Source organism: Coenobita brevimanus, chromosome 40, assembly GCF_032717465.1.
Source record: "Coenobita brevimanus isolate Jiangsu-jjx chromosome 40, ASM3271746v2, whole genome shotgun sequence".
Taxonomy (NCBI): domain Eukaryota; kingdom Metazoa; phylum Arthropoda; class Malacostraca; order Decapoda; family Coenobitidae; genus Coenobita; species Coenobita brevimanus.
The window spans coordinates 1,427,856-1,449,988 of NC_136993.1; the positions used below are offsets into that span (position 1 = coordinate 1,427,856).

General features: G+C 40.7%; 1 protein-coding gene across 1 annotated transcript in view; it reads right to left on the reverse strand.

The window, feature by feature from the left end:
• The window catches only part of RhoGAPp190 (Rho GTPase-activating protein 190), a 134,232-nt gene that overhangs the window by 36,341 nt on the left and 75,758 nt on the right, over positions 1-22,133 (reverse strand). Inside the window, exons 23-24 of the mRNA XM_080270388.1 lie at positions 19,887-19,931; positions 6,090-6,257 (exon numbers count right to left, since the gene is read on the reverse strand). Coding sequence (XP_080126514.1) covers positions 6,090-6,257; positions 19,887-19,931 — 213 coding nt within the window. The remainder of the gene's footprint in view (positions 1-6,089; positions 6,258-19,886; positions 19,932-22,133) is intronic.

Below are 22,133 nucleotides of genomic sequence, written 5' to 3' on the forward strand. Positions count from 1 at the left end.
ACAACATCCCTGATGATGATGATGCCAACGACAGTGATGATGATGATGTAACTGCCTGTGTGTGTGTGTGTGTGTGTGTGTGTGTGTGTGTGTGTGTGTGTGTGTGTGTGTGTGTGTGTGTTTTATATGTCTGACTCTGGGTATATGCTTCACAGTCTGTTCCCAAGGTCCAGTAGTCCTCTTCCGTACCATACAGCTCCCCATGTTACCATTTCAGTGCCAACACCCACCATCCATATTGAAAACATGCTAGGGCTGCCTCATACAGGAAGGTGTGCTGGTATTAGCGGAGGTATTTTTATGACATGCCCGCGGGTCTTCTGGCAGCTCAGAAAAGTCTGCTTTATGAATTTCAAATCCTTAAATTGTTCCCTGCCCCGGCCAGGATTCAAACTTGGGTCCATTAGGATTGCAGGCCAACTCTCCGCACATATGCATGCATGTTGGAGCCATTATAAACTCTACAATACGACTAAAACGCATTTTTAGCTGCTGTGACACTTGACTTACAACATCTGGGCCTACCTTTGTACCCTTTCCTTGCATGATGCTAAGTGTAGCCATCCGAAACTTGTGCCGTGAGTGATATTCAACCGGTTATTTTCCATCTGTCAGTACATTTTCTAAAACTACAACTGACATGCCAGTTACAACATATGGTTCACTAAAACTGCCATCAACATACAAATGACAGGCCAATTATGACAGATGTTTCGGTAAAATTTCCATCACTGTGCCACCAGTACAGCATTTATGACAGTCGCTTACATTTTAATCCCCTCATGAAATTAGGATCAGGTTTAGACTATCGTAAACATGGGCTTGTATTCTTGTCAGTTATGGAAGCTCCCTAACCACTCTTCATCAGCAATTTATTCTTGGACATGGCTGGTTAATATCCTTTTGTACATCATTTATACATAGTATACCGATGATAGGATTTACATAATACAATAGGACAGTAAGGTGTAATAAGTAAAATAAATCGCTTAGGAAAAGGTGTTAGAGAGCTTCTTTAACTGACGAGAGAACGGACCAACGCTGCAAATGTGTCTATAAATTTATTCTTGGAATTTTTGGATAATTTTTCACCTAGTTAAAGTGAACAGAATATAGTATTGTGGGTGGGGTATAATGTCAGGTATTCAGCTCTAGAAACAATTTTGGGGGTGGATAGGCAATGGCTTATTAAAACTAAGAATTAAGCCCTTCACTATAAGATTACCCTATCTAGATATCTATACCTATCTACAATCTATCCATCTGCCCACCATCCATATTTCTATCTACCTATCTATCCGTGTCTACCTACAATCTATCTACCTACCATCCATCCATCTATCTATCTACAGTATCCATCCATGTATCTGTGTATCTACAGCCTGAAATCTTATGCCCACAGTCTTGAAACTGAGAGCAGAGGTTACCCTTTCCACATCCAGCTCGAAGTGGAAGCTTACACCTTCAACATAAGTGGTAATCTTGAAAGTGTGAGAGTGCACCCCTTCGTGTGGGTAGGCACGGCATTTGTTCTTGAATACTCTGTACAAGAGTAGCCTCACTGATATACATCAGTGAGTAGCCTATGCATACAGGCTTTGGAGAACCTGTACCGCAGGAAAAATTCGGTGTCAGGCAGCTTCAATGGGGTTCATGCGGTCAGTAATAACCCTACCAATACGCCTTGGCTGGTCATATCGATTCTGACTACATTTTGGCCCCAAATGCTTGTTTTTGCCATTTTTCCTGCCCAGAACCCAAAAAGCCACCAGTCCCCCAAGACACTTGGGAGGAGAGTTTAATTTGAAAATCAATCACGAGCACCGAATATCAAAATCGTTCAAATCGCACCATAATACCACAGAAAAATAATTTGCCAAGCCAAAACAAAATAGCGTGGACTTGTAAAAGTTTACCAAATGCAAACATGAGACTTTGTAATAACTGGCTGTGCACCAGTCGTCTGTTTAGGTAGTACTCAGCCATTCTTTACCGTAGGAATCATTTCACGTACTAATCAAACTAATTATAAAAGTATCATGCACATAAGTGATAAACAGCGGAGTAGAAATGGTGAAAAATAAAATGGAAGTGGATACACTATCTTATCTTTGTTTTCTTTTCGTCATAAACTGACCATCTCCGGACATGCAGTGAAGTCTTTAAAAAATAAATAAATAAATCACATTTTTTTCTTTACACAATGTTTTTATCGCTACATTAAAATTCCCATCACACACACCATAGGGTCCTTCAAATTCTACAGTTTTCTTTGCACAAGGCTGCTATAATATGACGAGAGGCATGGGAAGGGGTGCTATGTGACTCCCCCTGCGGATTCCAGTACTACGCTGGGGTAATCCTCTGCCATTCACCAGGGAACACTCTCCCTTTCGTGTGTTAAGTTTACCGAAAAATATGGACAGGGCAAGGTGAATGCCTACCCACTGTTTAAGACTACGGCTGTTAATCTTGAAAGGAGTGGCCACAAACAAATTTCCTCCATGTCATCCTATCCTCTACTATATGGCTGCCCTCTCTCCAACTCACACCCCCCCTTCACCCTCTGCTATCTGGCTGCCTTCTCTCCACCTCACATCCCTTTCACCCTCTGCTATCTGGCTGCCCTCTCTCGAACTCACACCCCCTTCACTCATACACCTCTTCTCCAAGCTAAGTAACCAGCACAGAAAGAGAAGGAAACATAAAACACATTACAAAAGTGAAGGGACTGGCAACTGCTTCTCCTCTCGGCTAAATCACATCAGTTATTTTTGTTGTTGTCATTGCTCCAGGCTCATCTAAGAAGTGAACTCTATGGACTGCAGACTACAATTACCTTCCCCTGCAACCCTTACTCCTCTTTTCAGGGACTAGGGAAATAGGTGAGGGGTATTTGTATAACCAGACAGTTCAGATACCCAGTTACATCAATGCCACCACATGAAGGCATTCCTCTCCAACACGACAATTACATCAATAAAGGAAATGAAATCCTCTCACGGATCCGAGGTTGGGCTACTGTATCCGGAACAATTAACAGTGAGTGACTGAATGACATCCCTGGTAGCATGTACTATCTATTCTTAGTATGGTGTGGGAAAGAGATGCATTCATGTGGTGGCACTGATATAACCAAGCTGTGGAGCTGCCTGGCTATACATATGTCCCTCAATCCCCATATTATTCCTCAAAAGAGGATGGCAGATGGCAGAAGAGGCGAAATTTCAGACTGCAGTCCACTGGGTTCGTGTTCAGAGGAGTCTGGGGTTACAACTACTACTGCTACTATTCTAACAATCATCCAATCCTTTATTTTCCATTAAGAATGTAATGGCCTGAGGATAAGCAACTTCATCCATATACAGCAATATAAGCAAGTGTGGCCCATAAACTAACTTTTGAGTCATTATGTGATTTACTAACTCCAGCCACTCCTCAGAGGTAAACCTTTGCAGGACACATCCAGTTGAAGCACCCTTGCTTACTAGACCACCAAACATCCACTGGCTGGTTATATGGTCACCACCCAATGTATTAATGTAACTGGTGGACTACACGAAACCATTTAGTTTCTTACTTGACGCTGAGAAACTAAAAGGTAGCACTACAGTCTATTACATGAGTGGATGGTAGACATCCTTCTTTACTTCTGAGATCTGAACCTCTGCATGCAAGTTAAGGCATCAGTATACCACCAATGCTAAATAACTCACAAACAACCTAGCAGTGGAGTGCACAACACAGGGTAAATTTGCATGCAGTTACTCCAGCATGCATGTATTCAGATGCATTCTTCTTTTTTTTTTTTATCTTGGTAAAATTCTGGTGTGGTGGCACCAAGGCAACAACCCTCCGAATCTTGTGACAATATTTTACTCCTGCTACCATCAGGCAATTTATATTTTAGATGATACTTTTTGAACTGCAAGGGTTAGAAAATGACTTAATAAACAGGTTCAGTATGTGAAGAGACACCTTCCCCTGCTGGTACTAGTATAACCATGTGGCTTATATGATCAATCCTACAAACATCCCTCAACTTCTTCCCTATTCTACAAAAGGATGGTGGACTGCAGAAGGAAGGAAGCCTCAGCCTGCAGTCCACCAGGTTCACATTAAGATGCGTCTGGAGTTGCAACTACCACAAATATGGCCTTTCCTAAGTTGAAGAAAGTCACTGGATAGCCTTAAAAAAATAAAAATAAATAAATAAATAAATAAATAAAATGTCGCTCAGATTTATGAGGTTACAAGGATGCACGTGGAACAAAATGCCAGAGAGAGAGAGAGAGAGTCTGTACGTCATTCTCAGTGGAAGGGAAGGGAAAAGTGCTATGGAAGGGGTGAATTTTGTGGGACTGGAGGAAAGAAATCTGAAAGTAAGGTGTGTGTGTGTGTGTGTGTGTGTGTGTGTGTGTGTGTGTGTGTGTGTGTGTGTGTGTGTGTGTGTGTGTTTTCTAGTATATGGCATGGAGTGGTGGAAATGGGCACCATGACATGGACCCTGATTCACAAGCTTATGACCAATTTCCAATCATGCTTAAGACATTTTCACAGCAAGGCTAAGGACCAGGGAGTGCTGGTTTCCCATGTCTCGAGCAGAAATTCTCGTCAGAAGCTCCCTCACGTATTTTCCTTAGTGATTTATTTTGCCTACACGCCATACTTCTCTCCTGTATATTGCTTATGCTTTTTTATTTCCAAGACTGCATAAATAACATGGAAGAGATTATTAACATCCAATATGCTGAAATAAACTGCTATGGAGGAGGTGTTATGGAGTCTCAGTTAGTTATGGAGTCTCCTTAACTGATGAGATGACACTCTTTCAATGTCTCTCTTATCCTTCCTGTAAAAATTAATCTCTGAGCCATATGCTTAAATCCTAATGCCACAGAGTGGAATGCAAGCCTCTAATTACTGATGGTCATTTATGTGACACCTGTGGTTATTAATGTAGGTATGGTTAGCCTGCATCCCACATTACAGAACGCAGTCAGCAAACACACAGGAAGGCCGCATACGTTCCATCATCAACCTGTACTTCAAAAATATTAAAAAAATGGAGGTCTGCATCCCACCCTGCAATTTTAGGTTTAAGCAAAGAACCTTAAGTCATGAGAGGAATATTTATCCTAAGCTGTCTTGTGAACCTTGGCCAATGACTGGTGGAAATGAGCAGGGGAGAAGAGTACGAGATGAGAGGCGGTGTGGGATATGTGAAAAAATGGGGTTGGGGACGAGACAATGAGGCAGGATACATGGTCAAAACTATGAGAGGGTGTGAGATATGAAAAGGTGGAGGATATGCATGAATGAGGGGGCATAGTGCGTGAAAATAAGGCGGGATACAAAAGGGTCAGAAATATGTGAGGGAAGGGAAGAATACGAACAAATGGGACAGGTTACGTGAGTGAAGTTGGGTGGAATATATGAGAAGATGCGGTGAAATTCAAGAGTTGGGAAGGAGGGAATGAATATGACAGAGCAACACAGTGGGGAAGGGAAGGGTAGAGTATGACAGAGAAGGTGGGGCTGGACGTCATAGAGTGCGGCAGAACAGGTGATAAGGAAGTTGACAAACAGGGGTACGAGTGGGGCCTTAGCTGAGAGATATGGCAGGGAAGAGAAGGGACAGGGAATGAGAGGGAGGGGTAAGGCACAGCAGGGCAGGGCAGAGGTGGGATTGGGTGTGACAGAGCAAGGTATAAAATGGCAAGAGGGTGAGACAAATCAGGGCAAGATGGCAGGCAGGGCAGGAATATGACAGGGCAGTGATGTGCTGGGGTGGCCAGGACAAGGCAATGGTGGGGTTGGGGAGAACAGGGTACACAAGGGAGAGAGGACGAACACATCAGTTGAGGGCAGGGCAGGGCAGGGGTGGGGTGGGGCATGACAGGACAGGGCTGGGCAGGACCTGACAGGGCAGGGGATGGGTTAAGTATGGCACAGTAAGGTGTAAATGGAAAGGGATGGGGCACGGCAGGGTACAAAGGGTCGACTGGGAAGGGGTAAGGGTACGAAGGTTTAGCTGGGGCATGAGGACTGGGTATTGATAGCGGGGTTGGGGCACTAAGAGTACTCACAGCGGCATAGTCTGGGCCAAGGTCCATGTTCTCAGGGGTTGCAAGTGGGGCGTGCACGGAACTCGCCTTTGTTAATTTAGAGTGTAGGAGGCTGGCGTCTTTGAGGCTTATTTTACCAATGGCATCAGTCACGTTGGAATAGGCCATAAGGTTAAGTTTGCCAGGTTGCTGAAAGAGGGAGAGGAGATGACGGGTTAGTGACGCCACACGCAGGCACGGCAGGCAGCGGGCAGGCAGCAGGCAGGCAGGGGACGAGGGTGCTGGGAGGGTGGGGTGGGGGCACGTACAAACGCAGGCACGCACAAATGCAAGCACACGCATGGACCTACATGCTTCTTGACACGGAAATGCCTACATGCTTTTATTCAAACACATGCACACACTCACAACCATACCTAAATGCTTCATCACACACACACACACACACACACACACACACACACACAGTCCAACCATACACACACACACACATACATCCAGACCATCACAAACACACACATACACATGCAGTCTTTTCAGTGCAGCATAAAGAGGGACAAAATAAGTGAAGAACAGTGAAAACAAAACAAGGAATGTAAAGGAGAAATTGAAGAGAATACTAATAACAAAATTAAACAAAAATGCAAATGCAAAACCTGAGGAAGACTGTTTGAGAGAGAGAGAGGAAGAAGAAGGCTTTAGACTTTATAAAGAATAGTGAAGAGAAGTGTTAAAGACTGAGAATGAAAGACTGAATATATAAATGTGTGACAAATGAATGACCTACACACCACATGTACAGAAAATAAATAAGAGAATGGTGAAAGACTCAAATGGTCATGGATAGAAAATGAAGGATAGAAGACAGATATATGTGACAAATGGATGAAATAAACAGAAAAAACAGAAAATGAAGGAATACGAAAACGGTGAAAGATGCATTTAACCACGCAACTCCTCCAGTACATTTTTTTTTTTTTTTTCCATATTCTTGCTGCCACCAGACAATTTTATTCATGTTTTAAGAGAAATCAGTGGCAGTTCTGAACATCTCTGACACAAAGGTCTTTCTTCATTAATCCATCACCCAATCCTATTTTACCCCATCAGGAGCATAGGGGCCTGGGGCTGGGCTACCCAGTCCTGACATTTAAGATAAGAGTGACCATCCTCCTTTTCCCCTGGGTGGTATTATGTAAGCAATACACCCTAACCACCCCTCGGATATAAACCCACACAGGCCCCATCCAGCTGAGGCACTACCACCCAACATAGTAAATGGGTTCCTGGGTTAAAGTAAACCATCTGAGTTGTCACTCTGTGTAGAATCACCTCAAGGCAGCACTACATTGGGTGAATGGATGATAGGCAGCATTCCTAACTTGAATAAAACCACTGGAGGAGGTAGCAAGAATAAGTAATTGTACTGAGGGTGTCTGAGTGAACCTAACTAACTTTGCCTAACCTCACATCACACACCACACTTCATTCACCACATCACTACAATCTCATCAACCACATTTAAGGGCAGATGACCATCCTACACCCCTTGGTGGCACGGCATGATTGAAAAACTTCCAGATCAACCAAAAGGTACAGTTGGTGACATATGAACCTGGGACTGCATCGACTTAATCACTTCACTTTATTTTTCATAAGAACAAAGTAATGTATGTTCGTTTTTAGTTACCTTTCCTTCATTACAAACCGTCTTTAATATCAGATACTTATTACTGCCAAACAATTTTATTCGGCATCGGTTAGATCTCGATTACAAAACGGGTTAATCATACTAAAGGAAGCCATAAATCATACTAAAGGAAGCCATAATATTTTTGAGTATATGGAGTTAACACTTGACAACTTTGACGTATTCACATGGTTTTTGGTGGCATAAATTGAGTTGTGAAATATTAGTTGAAATGAACAAGAGTTAGTGCAAGAGTTAACCATTACTCCCAGTCCTTCACATATGGTACAGGTCAGCTCTGGAACTGTCTTCCTCTGTCTGTATTTACTGCATATGACCTCCAGTCTTTTAAACACACTGTGTCCTGGCATCTTGAAATGAATGGATCTTGACTTGGGCTTTCTATCACCTTGTTTTAATTTTTTCTTAGAGGGAACAATCTTGCAGGGTTCTAGACTTCCATTCCTTCTTCCTTGTATTAAAAAAAAGTGTGTGTGGGGGGGGGGCACAAATGTAGGAAATTACAGTTCAATCTCAGCTTCACACAGACACTGTACCAGGTCAATATGTTGCCAACTGTACCCATGGGTTCTTCATTCCTGCAACGCCACCAATGAGAGGAACCTGGTCTTATATTCTTGTTGGTTACGGAGGCTCCCTAAAATCTCTTCCTTAGAGATTTATTTTTGGATATGGCTGGTTTATAAACTTTCATATGTTATTTATGCAGAATATGGCAATATCAGAAGAGGACAGTAGGGTGTAATAAACAAAATATATAACTTTGGAGGAGGTGTTAGAGAGCTTCCTTAACTGGCAAGAATACTGGACCTGGTCAACTAACCTTAATTTTTCTGGATTACAAGAGCCCTACATCTCACAGAGGGTAATTGAAGTTGGTGATGCTGGAGAGGGGTGCCTTCATGTGGTGGCACTGATATAACTGGCTGGCTCAGCTGCCTGGCTATACAAACATCCTTCAATGATTTCCCTATCCCCAAAAAGAACGATAGTGGATTGCAGGAGAAGCCTCCAGTCCACTGGGTTCACATTTCATATAAACCTATGGCCACAACAATACTCAGTCCTCACTTACATTCTTGGATGTATTTGGGCAAAAAGCTACTTTAAGTGAAAACTTTATGTAAGAATTATTATTAGTCTGTCACTGAGGGATTAAAAGCACAAAAAATGCATATTTCTTACTTTGGAAAACTTTAACATGCCTCATGAGCAAATGAAGAAAATTTACTCATTCATCTGGATTTGGCCCATACAAGTTTAATATCCACAGGGTGATTGAGGTTTAATGCTTTCACAATACTACTCATGGACTGCCAACTGGTCACTCTCACTTTGAATATTTGGACTGAGTAAACTAGCCCTGGGCCCCTACACTCCTGATGATGCAATAAATGACTGAGTGATAGATTTAGCAGGGAGATTAATAGATGCAACCCTTTCTCTGTTACAGGCTATTGTTATTGTGGCCACAGCTTAACCAAAACAACAGCCTGGTGGACTACAGGCTTAAATTGCCCTTCTTCTGCAGTCCCATCCTTCTTTCGGGGGATTGGGAAGTAGCTGAGGGATGTTTGTATAACCAGGCAGCTGAGCCACCCGGTTATATCAGTGCCACCACATGAAGGCATCCCCCTCTGCATCTCTGCTACTGGTACACCTAAGACTTTGATTTCAGCCAACACCACATGTCTCTGTTGCTGTTCCAGTCAACCACACTCACTCAGGACAGGAAAGGGAAGTTGTGGTAAGAGGAATGGGTCTGATGTATGGGATGGCATTCTGGCAGGCTTTGGAAAGCCCCTAACACCTCTCCCTTAGTGATTCGTCAAGCATAATACACCTTTAATGCTCTCCTGAATAGTATATAATTACAATATAGTATATCTTTTCAACATCTTCAAAATTGTTATTATTATTATTATTATTTTTATTTATTTTTTTTTTTACCTCCAGTGCCTCTTGGTACCACAGCCATTACTGAAGGCCCTACATATCCCCTCTGGCTCTAAACTCTGGACTATAAGGAATAAAATAATCAGGGACCAGCATGAATAAAAATTACACCACAAGACCGAGAGGGAAATTACTTTCAAGTATTTCATTATGAAAAGTACATCAGAGTATGTTCATTTATTTATTTATTTATTTTTATTATTAAGGTCTTCAACTGTATAAAGAGCTTTTCATTTCATACATGCTATCTCCAATTATATTCAGCAATAGAGAGACTTTTCAAACATGGGGGTTTGATATAGTCTTCAGTTGCCCTTTTACTGAAAAAGGCCTTAATAAAGATTAATAAAATGATCTGGAAATGACAAGAATATATCAATAAAAGACGTGACTGGATTTAAGCGGCAGCAGTTGAATTAATGCTCAGTTTTCAATTACAACTGGTCATGATTAGTAGTTCTGAAGTCTGAATTGGGTGTAATATGCTTGATAAATTGCTAGGGATAATGTGGTAGACAGCCTCCTCAGCCTACCAAAATACTGTATGTGATGAAGGATGGGAGAGGAATGAACGAGGGACAGGAGGGGAATAGGGAGGAGGGGAGGAATGGGATTGAGGGAAGAGAAATGGAGAGGTATGGGAGGGAGAGAGTGGGAGGAATGGGATACCGGGGAGATGAGTGGAGAGGTATGGGAGGGAGAGAGTGGAAGGAGGATGGGAGACAATGAGAGAGGGAAGAACAACGGGAGAGACGTGGAGGAATAAGGGACAGGAATGGGAGAGGTATGGGACAGAGAGGAGGAGGGATGGGGGAGTTATGTGTTAGCTGGTGACAGGCAAGGGAGAGAGATCACAAAATATGCCAAGGGAAGCAAAGTTCAAATGTGATATCAATACAAGCAATCCTCAATGTAAGCCAAAGTAAGAATATAAATAAAATAAATAAATGTAAAACTGTTGCATACATGGAGGGAAGTCAGCAAAACAGCTAGGCAAATTTAAGCAAGTTTTCCTTTGTTTTTCTCTAATTTACCAAGATTAAAAGTGGAAAAGAATGTTAAAAATGGCTGCTTATAAAAAAGGACTTCCACTACAGGCAAGTTTGCATAAAAGGTAAGGGATATGTTCAATTTTTTAATGGTATACCTTCCAAAATATCACAATATATTCCATAAAATTTTAAAATGGGAATAAATGGTGAGTCAGATTTATAGGTAGCAATGGAACATTCATGGGAATATTTTGGGTAATTTACTGAGGACCCAACAGCATAAAGGAACATCAAAAAATGAGAATCACTGTATTTAATGTCTACAAGTGACTTACAATGAGGAATTATTATAAATATCTAAACATCAGCCTATTAGAGTGTTTGGCAAGGAAGCAGAGTTGTTAGGGGGGAGAAACCAAACTATTAGCAGAGTCTAGCAATGAAGAAAGGCATACCAATGGCCATTACCTCCTTCAGCCCTAGATTATCACATTTATTTGAATATATTGTGGTCACCAGATGACGATATTCAGACTGGGGCCACATTCTCATTAGTTAAAGCAGCTCCCTAACACCTTTCCCTAAGAGATTTTACTCATTACACCTTCCTGTCCTCTTCTGTGTTACAATCCTGCCATTATCAACATAACCTGCATAAACAACATACAAACAGATACTAACCACCCACATCCAAAAATAAATTGCTAAGGAAGAGGTGCCACTGTCCTCTACTGTTACACAAATCCTTCCAAAATCACCATACAAAGCATATATAACCTACAAAGGGATATTAACTACCCATATTCAAAAATAAGTCACGAAGGAAGAGGTGTTAGGGAGCCTCCTTACCTGACAAGAATACAGCCCTGAGACCTAGTACTAAATATCATCTGGAACTAGCAAGAAGAATACGATGATTGTGTCACCAAGTTAAAAGGGTTATGGAGAATTAAATCAACCTTCTAAAAGTCTAGCGCTAAACAATGACACTGTGAAAAGAATAATTAAAACAGTCTACATACGCAATGCCAAAGAGATGGAAAAACAATGATATGGAATTTCAAACTATCTACTTTCAATGACCGATGAAATGTTGTGCATCTATTTGGGCCATAAATCCAATCTATTAGCAGTCTCAAGCAGCACGGAAATGCACGGCTAAAAGGGAAACGAAACTAATCTACCAGCAGTGTTGAGAGGTGGAAGAATGCATGAATATCAGAGAAATTTAGGAAATATTAAAGTGTCTATTGATAAGCACAGTAATTGGGGAAATGAAGCGAATCTATTGGTGTCTAGTGATGAAGCACATAAAGACATAAACCAACCTTTAAATAACGTCAGTAAAGGTGAAAGTAAGGCTGATGGATGAAATAGAAAATAAAGGGGTAGGATTTTTAAATATATTTACCATTTTTTCACAACTGATATCTTGTGATTTTTCTTTTTTTAGACGAAAAAGAAATGGAAAGCTTTTGCTCCATTTTACTTGCCATTCCAGGGTGAGAGAGAGAGAGAGAATGACAACGTTCCTCTCATAACCCAGATTTAGTTTTTGCAGAGAGAATAAATACGGTAAATTTTTACTCTCCTTTTCCTCCATGCAATAACAAACCCAAGTTATGACAGGAAAAAAAAATTGTAAATATATTCAACTCTCCTACTTGAGTAAAGAAATCGGTGGAGAAGCGTAAATGGCAAATTGTGGTGTGGAAAATGGAAACCATGACTGGCTAAGCTAAAGTGCTACTGTGAGGTGCCCCCGTCATGCTGGTTAGTGTGTGTCATGTGCGTCACTCTTGGCATAAATCCTGTGCATCCCTCAATCACATATCCCTCAGTAAACCATGGCAAATTTAGGTACAGTTTGTTACAAAACTCCTCTCGACTCTCTCTCACATCTCTCAACGCTGGAGTCGATGGGGGTCCTGTTATGAGAGCATCCACTGTCAGGGAAACCGAGGATACAAGAAAGTGCAATTTAGACCCAAATTCAGTGAGACGAGCAGGGTCAGTTACTCTAACACTATTTTCCCCATAAGTTACGTACTCTCTTATACAAGTTTCGTTTTTATTTCTTTTTTTAATTTTCACTCCGATATACGAGTTTTGTAATTTTTTTTTTCCCCGCTCCATTATATGAGCTTCTGCTATCCGTGTAGTCCTCCATTAACGAATCCCACTTGTACAACAGGAACGGCCTGTAGTGTACAAAGGTGCATATTACTACCCACATATAGATGATAATTCACACCTCAGTCCACTATATCACATCCAAGCGTCTGTGAATCCTGGGCTGAGAGAGAGAGACACGATAGAACGGACTTGTTTATGTCTATACCTTTAATTTCTGGAGTACGATGATGGCTTTTTAAAATACAGTGTTTATTCTTCCTACCAGCTGACAATTTTGCTCAATTCAGGGAAGATCTTTTGTTATGAAGGGATTACTGTATGGTTCTTTCACCTTAACTTGGCCCAGATTATTGTCCCTGTGTAGCTTATTTCATGTAGAAAAGTAGAAGGAAAAGAAAATCCTATGGTTCTATATCCTTTAGACAGCACTTCTTCATGACTAGCACCATATTCTAGTATTAATCTATTGTTACAACTCAGCTTTCATGATAGAGAGATGGCAGTTATAGTCCCAGTTAGAGTATTGAGTATGGAAACACTCCATTACCTCTTCAGTATAATCATATTTAGTACTTAGAGATGTTTCATATTGAAGGGGGCATAGTAATTTCCAGTAACTCATTCAGTACAATGATAGATTTCATATTGTGTAAACGCTACCACCACACAATATTTCTTCAGCCTACGCTACACATCTCGTGGCGAACATTACAAACAAAGGTGTAAAGACTAATTTCTCAACCATCATTTAAAACAATACAAGCATTCTTTTTGCATGAAACCTTTTTTACAGAGTAGAATAAACCTCTACTCCAATTCAGTTTACGTGGTCCCAACTATGATTTGTGTGCCTCCATTGGTGCACTAATCATGCTTTAGCCAAGTAAAAGGGTACTGCTTGAGCTCTAATGTGATTACAGCAGTGAAATGTGTGAAATGTTTTGTTTCCTAGAGCTGTGAATTATTCAAATTGATAAATTATGCCAATTCTGTGTACCAAGACTCTGCTACACCTGAAAAGGGTCTGACAGGCTGAAACTGTTTTATGTCCATGGCAGGGCTCTTGTTTGGTGAGCCACAGCTCGCAAATGCGAGTATTTCTTCCCTTCGGCGAACAAATCTTACATACAAGTCGCCTTCTGGCGAAGAGAAAATACATCCACTTCAAAACCCAGTAAACTACAAAATAAGTAAATCTCAAAGCATGTTGTGATCGATTATGAAGTCTTTCCTTGTTGCCATTGTGAATGTTTAAAACCTCATTATATAATTCTAATCATCACAATGTGTAAATAAATAAATAAATTTATTGCTCGTAAAATATTTCGGCTCGTAGTCAGTCTGGCTACTAAAAATTTATTTGGCTCGTAAATCTGAAACCTTAGAAGCCAAATGGCTGGCAACCATCGGCAGTTAGCAAGAGCCCTGCATGGGTGTGTGAGAAAGCAAAACATGGAAGTTCAAGAAGCTAAAGAACTGACAAAGGACTTAAAAAGATGGATGACGTGTCCGGAGAAGTATATGGCAAAGGTCTGGCACCTGTTTATTAACCTGGCTGTCAATGGAATGATTCTTTTCTACAAATAAGTATGAGGGGCTTTGATTAAAAAAAAGGGGGGGAGGGAGGGGGTAGACGTGTATTGTGCATGGTTTTCTTGTGAGGCAGTACCATGCTCCCAAAGTCCTGCATGATGTGTGAATGTCTGTGTCATGTGCTTCACTAGGCATGCTGTTTAATAGTTTTCCTATCATACTCTGTGCTTTGTATTTCTGAGTTTCTTGATCCCACCTCACCTTGTCTTTTAACTGGGAATTAAGATTGGTGTGATAAGACTGAGGATGAAGTGGAGAGATGGAGTGGTGAGGTATATGAAACGGGGATGTGAGTTGGAGACATGGCAGCCTGATGATGAACGACAGGGTGATATGGAGGTGATTCATATGTGGTCGCCCCTTACGGGATTAAAGTGTCTGGCAATAGATGCAGATAATTATGATGATGATGATGATTATGATGATGATGATAAGGATGATGCAGATAATTATGATGATGATGATAAGGATGATGCAGATAATTATGATGATGACTAGGGTGGTATAATCATCAAATGATTCTTCTTTTACTGACCTGACATTATGACTTAACATTTCTTGGAAGAAGGGAGGAGGGCAGAGGAGGGAGGGATGGGGGAGGAGAATATCAGACAGGTAGGATGGAGGAAGGGCAGTAGGATGTTCGGTATGAAGCTACAGCATCATAATTTTTGCATCAGCATTATCTAACCCTTCCAGTTCAAAATGTCTTTCCTAACCTAAATAAAACTGTAAGGGCGTAAATCACTAAACGGAAGTTGTTAACGCCATAATTTATCATAATAAAACTTGTGTCCTTTCCAAGAAAATTTTTTGGTAAAAATATAACTGATAATTGATGATGGAATTTTCAGAATGGTGCAGAATTTCTATTTTCAGTCTGTAAATTTTAAAACCTCCTTGCATAAGTGTTTGTGTAGTTAGGCAGAAAAAGTCCTGTAATTCCTGAACACTACAAACACTAAAAAAATATATACTGAATCTATGCACTGCTTCCTCCTTGATATTAAGATCTATGAATTTATTTATTTATTTTGTAAATTCAAGGAACAAGGAACCAAAGGCCAGAAGTCCACAAGATTGCTCCCTCCAAGAAAAATAAAAACAAAATAACGGAAAGTCAAAATCAAGATCAAGCATTTACTTAGAACTCTTTGTGATGTCAATATAATGAACACAACCTCTCCTAGCCAGCACCAAACACCTTTATTAATATCAGGATGAAGCTCTCATAGTAGAGGGGTTACTCTTCTATGACTGTCTTCCTTAACTGCATAAATTTATATGATGCTGGCTAGATGAAAATGAAATGGATATAGTTTTGAAAAGGTTGCTACGATATCGAAAACAGGCTGTTAACAAGCACCCAAATTTTGATGGTTATTCATAGAACACCTCTGACAATATGATGTGGTTAGTCATGATAAATTTATTAAAGAATAGTAAATAATAATAATGTACAGATATAAGATATTCATCCCAGTGTTTTGGTCTTCAAAAATTGGGGCTCTGGCTTGCCTTTCCATTCTCAAACTCAAATTTACTACAATCTTGTGGTCTAAACTGGCCTTCTATCATCCCTTCCTTTGTGAATTCCTGTAATCACACATTAGCAGTACAGGCTGGGTCTTGAATGTTATCAGTAACATACAGTCCCACACAACTCCTTATGGGTCCCTCAGTCATTAAGGCTGTAAGGAGATAACCCTACATTGCTAGCAGTATTAACAGAAAAATTTCTAGTAACCCCCTAAACTGGAGTAGAAGTGTGTTAAAACAGAGTCACCTCCAATCTGAGGCTTCTGCGACTACACCTACGCATTCTACTGTATGATATCTACGGTATATCTTTCAACATAAAAACAGATTCTATAAATAATAGCTAATTGTGTGGTCTCTACTGTATCTTTTAAAGTGATAGAGGGCATGAGAAACATACAACAGAAACATACATCCAAAATCAAACTGTTAAGAGGTGGCACAGGACCATTCTCACCCAAGATTATTGTGTCAAGCAGCTACCAAAACTAACTGTGTGGAGTCATGCAGAGAGAACCAGTGTATATGAGGCTAAATGACTACTGTGTTGTTGTGTGGAGGTGAGTGTGTGTGCCCACCCAAGCTTATTAATTCTACAGTACCATGATAACTTTAGTATTCTGTTCCTGGTACTGTCCAACACATTCCAAGCTTCTGGGAAATCTCTAATTATGAGTGAGAAACTGAGATAATTTTTAAGCCTTTCATTACACATGCTCTCTTCTAAACAGGGAAGACTATGTTGATAGAGAGAGAATAAAAACAGACGTCACTATTAAAGAAGCAAACCCTTTGCTAGTATCCCATCTTTTAATTCTTCTAACCTACTACTGTATTTCTTCAGGTTTGGAGAGATGCGTTAAATATACCCTTCATTAACCCCTTCACTACCAGGAGTGTTTCGTAAACTAAACACATTCGTCTGGCAGTATCTAAAACAAAATATAAAATGCATCACAGTACTGAAGGGTTAGTTTAAGGTGCACTGGGTTGGTCATGCATCAGTTACACACAGAACAGACAGGCTCGTATTCTTGTCTGTTTTTTTTTTTTTTTTTTTTTTTTTTTTGGGGGGGGGAAATTTAGCATAATTCTCTTCACAATTTAGGTTTGTATTCTTGTCAATTAAGTTTGCTAACATCTCTTCCTAAGCAATTTGTTTTGCTTATCACTCCTTACTCTTCCATGTCATTTAAATAAATCCAATACCACCATACTCTGCCATAGTTAAGTAAAATTTACATAACCAGCCCTATTGAAAAATAAGTAACTATGGAGGAGGTGATATGGAGCTTCCGGAACTCACAATAATATGGACCTTGGTGATTTAGGTCCATATTCTTGTTGGTTAAGAATGCTCCCAAACACCTCTTCCTAAGTGATTTTGTTTATGACACCTCCCCATCCACTTCTGTGTTACATAAAACTTTCTATTATCACCATACTCAGCATGAACAGTGTACAAACCAACCAGCTGGCCACACCTAAAAATAAACTGATAAGGAAGAGGTGTTAGGGAGCTTTTTTAACATCCAAGAATAAAAATCTTTGTTTGCACATTAGATCTAGCTATGTTTTAGAGTAGATGATGGATGGAAGGATGGATGGATGTTTTTTAATAGTCCTCCCTTGTTTTTCATGGATGTTACGCAACAAACACAACCAGGAAGATCAGAAAGCTGCAAATAACGAAAACCCATCTCAAAGTGCCCTCACAACCATAATTTAAATAGGTACTTGCCCAAAAATCTTTTGTTGTACCCAAAATATCACCAAGCATTTGAATAAACTTTTTAAATTTAATAACATAAACTCTAAACTAGTGCATACTGTGATGATTTCCAGACCTGTGAATAACTGACACCAACCATGACGAAACAGAAAAACAAGAGTGACTTCATGGACACAGATGACGTAAGTAACATAAGGGAATATTAACATGCCAAGAAATTAAACTGGAAAGAACAAAGTAACTGACAACTTTCTCTGCAGATGAGAATGGTTTCTAGTGGTCAAGAATACAGTCTACCGACCCTCATTTGTTCCTGTCTGCCTCACCTCACTTCACCACCCCTCACTCACCAAATCATCACTGCACATTAAATGGAAAATGTACCAATCTCTCTTATTCTTTACATTATAAGGGGATTTTCTGTTTTCTCAAGAGTGGCCAGTCATTAACCCATGAGTGGTGATGTGTGCTCAATATAATTCAATCTTCCTTCATGTGTTAACCATTATAGGCCAAATCCAGTCAAGCACCTTAATCCACTTATCTGTACATAAAGTATTTCAATTCTTTCACTATGCAATGCCTTCACTGGGCTGCAAATACAAGTTTGGAGGCAACAGGGGCAGCAAAAAACAGGAAGATGCAAAGTCACATGAAATAAGAGTAACTGAGAGGAGTTCCAACCTCTTCCTGAGGTGGATAATGCGGTCTGGAGGAATTAAGGACTACTTAAAACGTCTGCCAATGTTATATCCTTTCAGTACGATATCATCTTAGCTTCGAATATTCCTGGTATGACAGGGGTGGGGTTGTGAGTGGCAGACTGAAAAAAAAACCTGGGACGAGGTCATAGTGTGTGACCTCAGGAATAAAGGACTGAATAGGGAAGCTGCCAGAGATCATGCAACATGGAGAACCACCATTAGGTGACCAAGGCCAAGGCATGCAAGTATGTTGGAGACTTTATAAACAATACAATGACGATGATATGACTGCAGGGTGGGATTTTCATAGTGAAGGAATGTACAAACTATATCTAACACCAATATTTCAAAATCTCTGATACAGTTAAAATTACATTCTAATTTTAGGAATGCCATGGCTGTGTATGTATTTGTTATGCCTTTTTCACCTCCTGATGCGAACTATATGTTTCTGAGCATCATGTACCTCCAGAACCACAAAATACCCTGGGCAAGACTTTTATTTTAACGAACATATTCCCTTTGCCTGTAATCTCGTCCGTTAAGCGAACTCCCTAACACCTCTTCCTAAGCAACTTACTTTCGATACGGCTCATTAACATTGTTTTGTATGTTACTTATGCAAAACTGGCAATATTGGAAGGATTTATGACACACAGAATAGGGCAGGGTGTAATAAGCAAAATAAATTGCTTAGTGTAAAGGTGTTAGGGAGCTTCCAAAACTGGCGAGAATATGGGCCTTAATGTCTTTAATCATGGTTGGATATTCAGAGTTTTCCTTCTAAGCCATTTAAAAATAAAAGTCAGGATTGTTTTACTCCATCACTGAGCCATATGAACAAACGAACATAAAGAGGGACAAATACTGCAGTAGACGAGATGGCCCATGCTAGGGAGCTCCTACAAGATGGACTAAATTACTAGAACATGACAAGGATAGTAAAGAGGAAGGCTCTCCCCCACCCACCAAACCCTCCTGGGAAACACACCACAAAAGTGAGTCTCTGCCAAGTTAAAGTGACTGAAATATAGGAGTCTTGTAAACTTTACCCCTTCACTGTGGGAATGTACAAGGGAGCCACTAGGAGGTGCCAAGGGCGAGAGGGATGTGGGAATGTGCTGGGGGGATGTGCCAGGGTGCCATGGGTGAGGGGGGTGAGGGAGTGCCTGAGGAAGTAAGGGATGTGAAAAAGTGCCTAGGGGAATGAGGGGGTGTGACAAAGTGCCTAGAGGAGAGGGGTGTAAGAAAGTGCCTAAGGAAGTGAGGGGGTGCCTAGGGAAGTGAAGGGGTGCCTAGGGAGTGAGGGGTGTGTGAGGGGGTGCCTAGGGAGTGAGAGGTGTGTGAGGGGGTGCCTAGGGAGTGAGGGGTGTGTGAGGGGGTGCCTAGGGAGTGAGGGGTGTGTGAGGGTGTGTGAGGGGGTGCCATGGGGTGAGTTAGTAGAGCATGACACACCTTGCTGGTCACCTGATACACTGCATCACTCAGGCTCTGGAACGTCTGCAAGTTAGGAACGGCCAAAGGTAAAAATAACGCACCCGTCTGACACGGCCCTCGCTACTACACACAATATTCCTCAATCTTCACATCACAACATCCATTCTGAGGAAGCTGGGAACTTAGGAAGGCTGGAAATACATGCTTAAACAATGATATTCTCTCAAACACTCATACACAGTAACTTCTTGATGCTGGGAGTCATGGGTAAAAATAATGCACACATCCACTACTGCCCTCATATATGGTACTTCCTGCATCACAACATCCATTCTGAGGAAGCTGGGAACTTAGGTAGGCTGGGAAAACATGCTTAAATAATATTCTCTCAAACACACTCATATAACTTCTTGAAGCTAGGAGTCATGGGTAAAAAAATGCACACATCCAACATTGTCCTCCAATGTGGTACGTCCTGCATCACAACAACCATTCTGACGTTGCTAGGAACATACGAAGACAAGAAACACATGCTTAAATAAAAATACTCTCTCAAATACGCTCATATAATTTCTTCAAGGAAGGAAGTCATGAGTAAAACTAACACACTAATCAGATGCCCTTGCCCTACACACATTAATTCTTGCATCACAACACCCATTCTGAGGAAGCTACTAAGAAGACCAGAAATACAGGCATATATGATATTATTCTTTCACAACACACACTCCATACCATGACATAATCTGCTGAAGTTAGGAACACAAACAAAAATAACACTCTTCTGACTCTGCACTCACATATGGTACTTCTTTCATCATAACATCCATTCTGAGGATGCTAGGATGGCCAGAAATAAATGCCTGAATAACAATACTCTTGCACAACACACTCCTTACATCACAGTATATAATCTGCTGGTTAGGTCATAGATAAATAAACACACCTATCACACACTACCCTCTCAATGCATACTCTCCTATCTATCTATTTATTGCCAGACGCCTTAATCCCGTAAAGGGTGGCCACAAACAAATCGCCTCCATGTTGCCCTGTCCCCGCCTTTTCCCCTCCATGCTCCCAGCTCAGGCCCTCTCTCTCATATACCTTTCCACTCCATCCCTTCATCTCATCCTTGGCCTCCCCCCCCCCTCCACCTCATTCACATACACTCTCCTCATCAGTCTCTCACTCTCCATCCTCCCCACATGGCATACTCTTCCCAACACTGTAGTCTGTTTAGCTCCATCTGCAAAAATCCACAACCTCAGTCAGCTAAATGGTTGGCCAGGTGTACTCAGAATGGAGTATAAATTTCACTATTACCCAACACAATTAATTCCTGTCTCATAATTATTGTTAATGGAATTTTATGCAATTGTGACTAAGCATTCAATATGTTACAGTGGCCCACTTTTGTCAGATGAAAATAAACTGACTCTAATACCCACCATCTCAGTCCATCCCATCTCCTTTCCTCCATATGTTAACCACACACAATCCCACCACATATTACCGTCTCAGTCCATCCCATCCACCCCTCGCTATCAACCACTCTCGTTTTTGCCACCCTTCCTACTTCAACACCTCTAAGCTTTTCGCTATTATACTCTTTTTATGGTAATGTTTTCATCATCATCACCATCATCCTTATCATCATCATCATCATTTTTTACACCTTCCTCCTTCCTGGAACCCCCTAATAAGCAGTGGCCACAACAAAACCATCTCCAGATTTGTCCTCTCTCTCTTTCTCTCTCTCAGACACCCCTTTCTCTCTCTCTGATGCTCCTCTTTCTCTTACTTCTCTCTCGCCAATTATATTTATCCATCCATTCATCATCCAATCCTACCTTGCCCCATGAGGAGCTATGTTATATATATGAAATACACACCCACTTTTTCTCATTCACAAAAAAAAAAAAAAAAAAAAAAAAAAAAAAAGAGGAGGAGGGGGCACACATTCATATACTTCACTATTTTCCATTCACTCAAAAACCAAGAGAGACAAGAGGAAAAAAATATAATGGGTAGATTTACTTTCACTCTTTGCCATTCACGCAACAGATAATAAAAAACAGTCACATGGTCACCGTCTAAAGTTTTTCATTCACTCCAAAAAACAGTGAAAGCAAAACAGAAGTGGAAAGACTGGGCAAAATCTCCTTCCATATCCTTCACATTCACTCAATACAATATGGAACAGAAATGAATAAAATGAAGAGATGTAACATAATGATAGGCAATATATTGGGCAGAATTTCC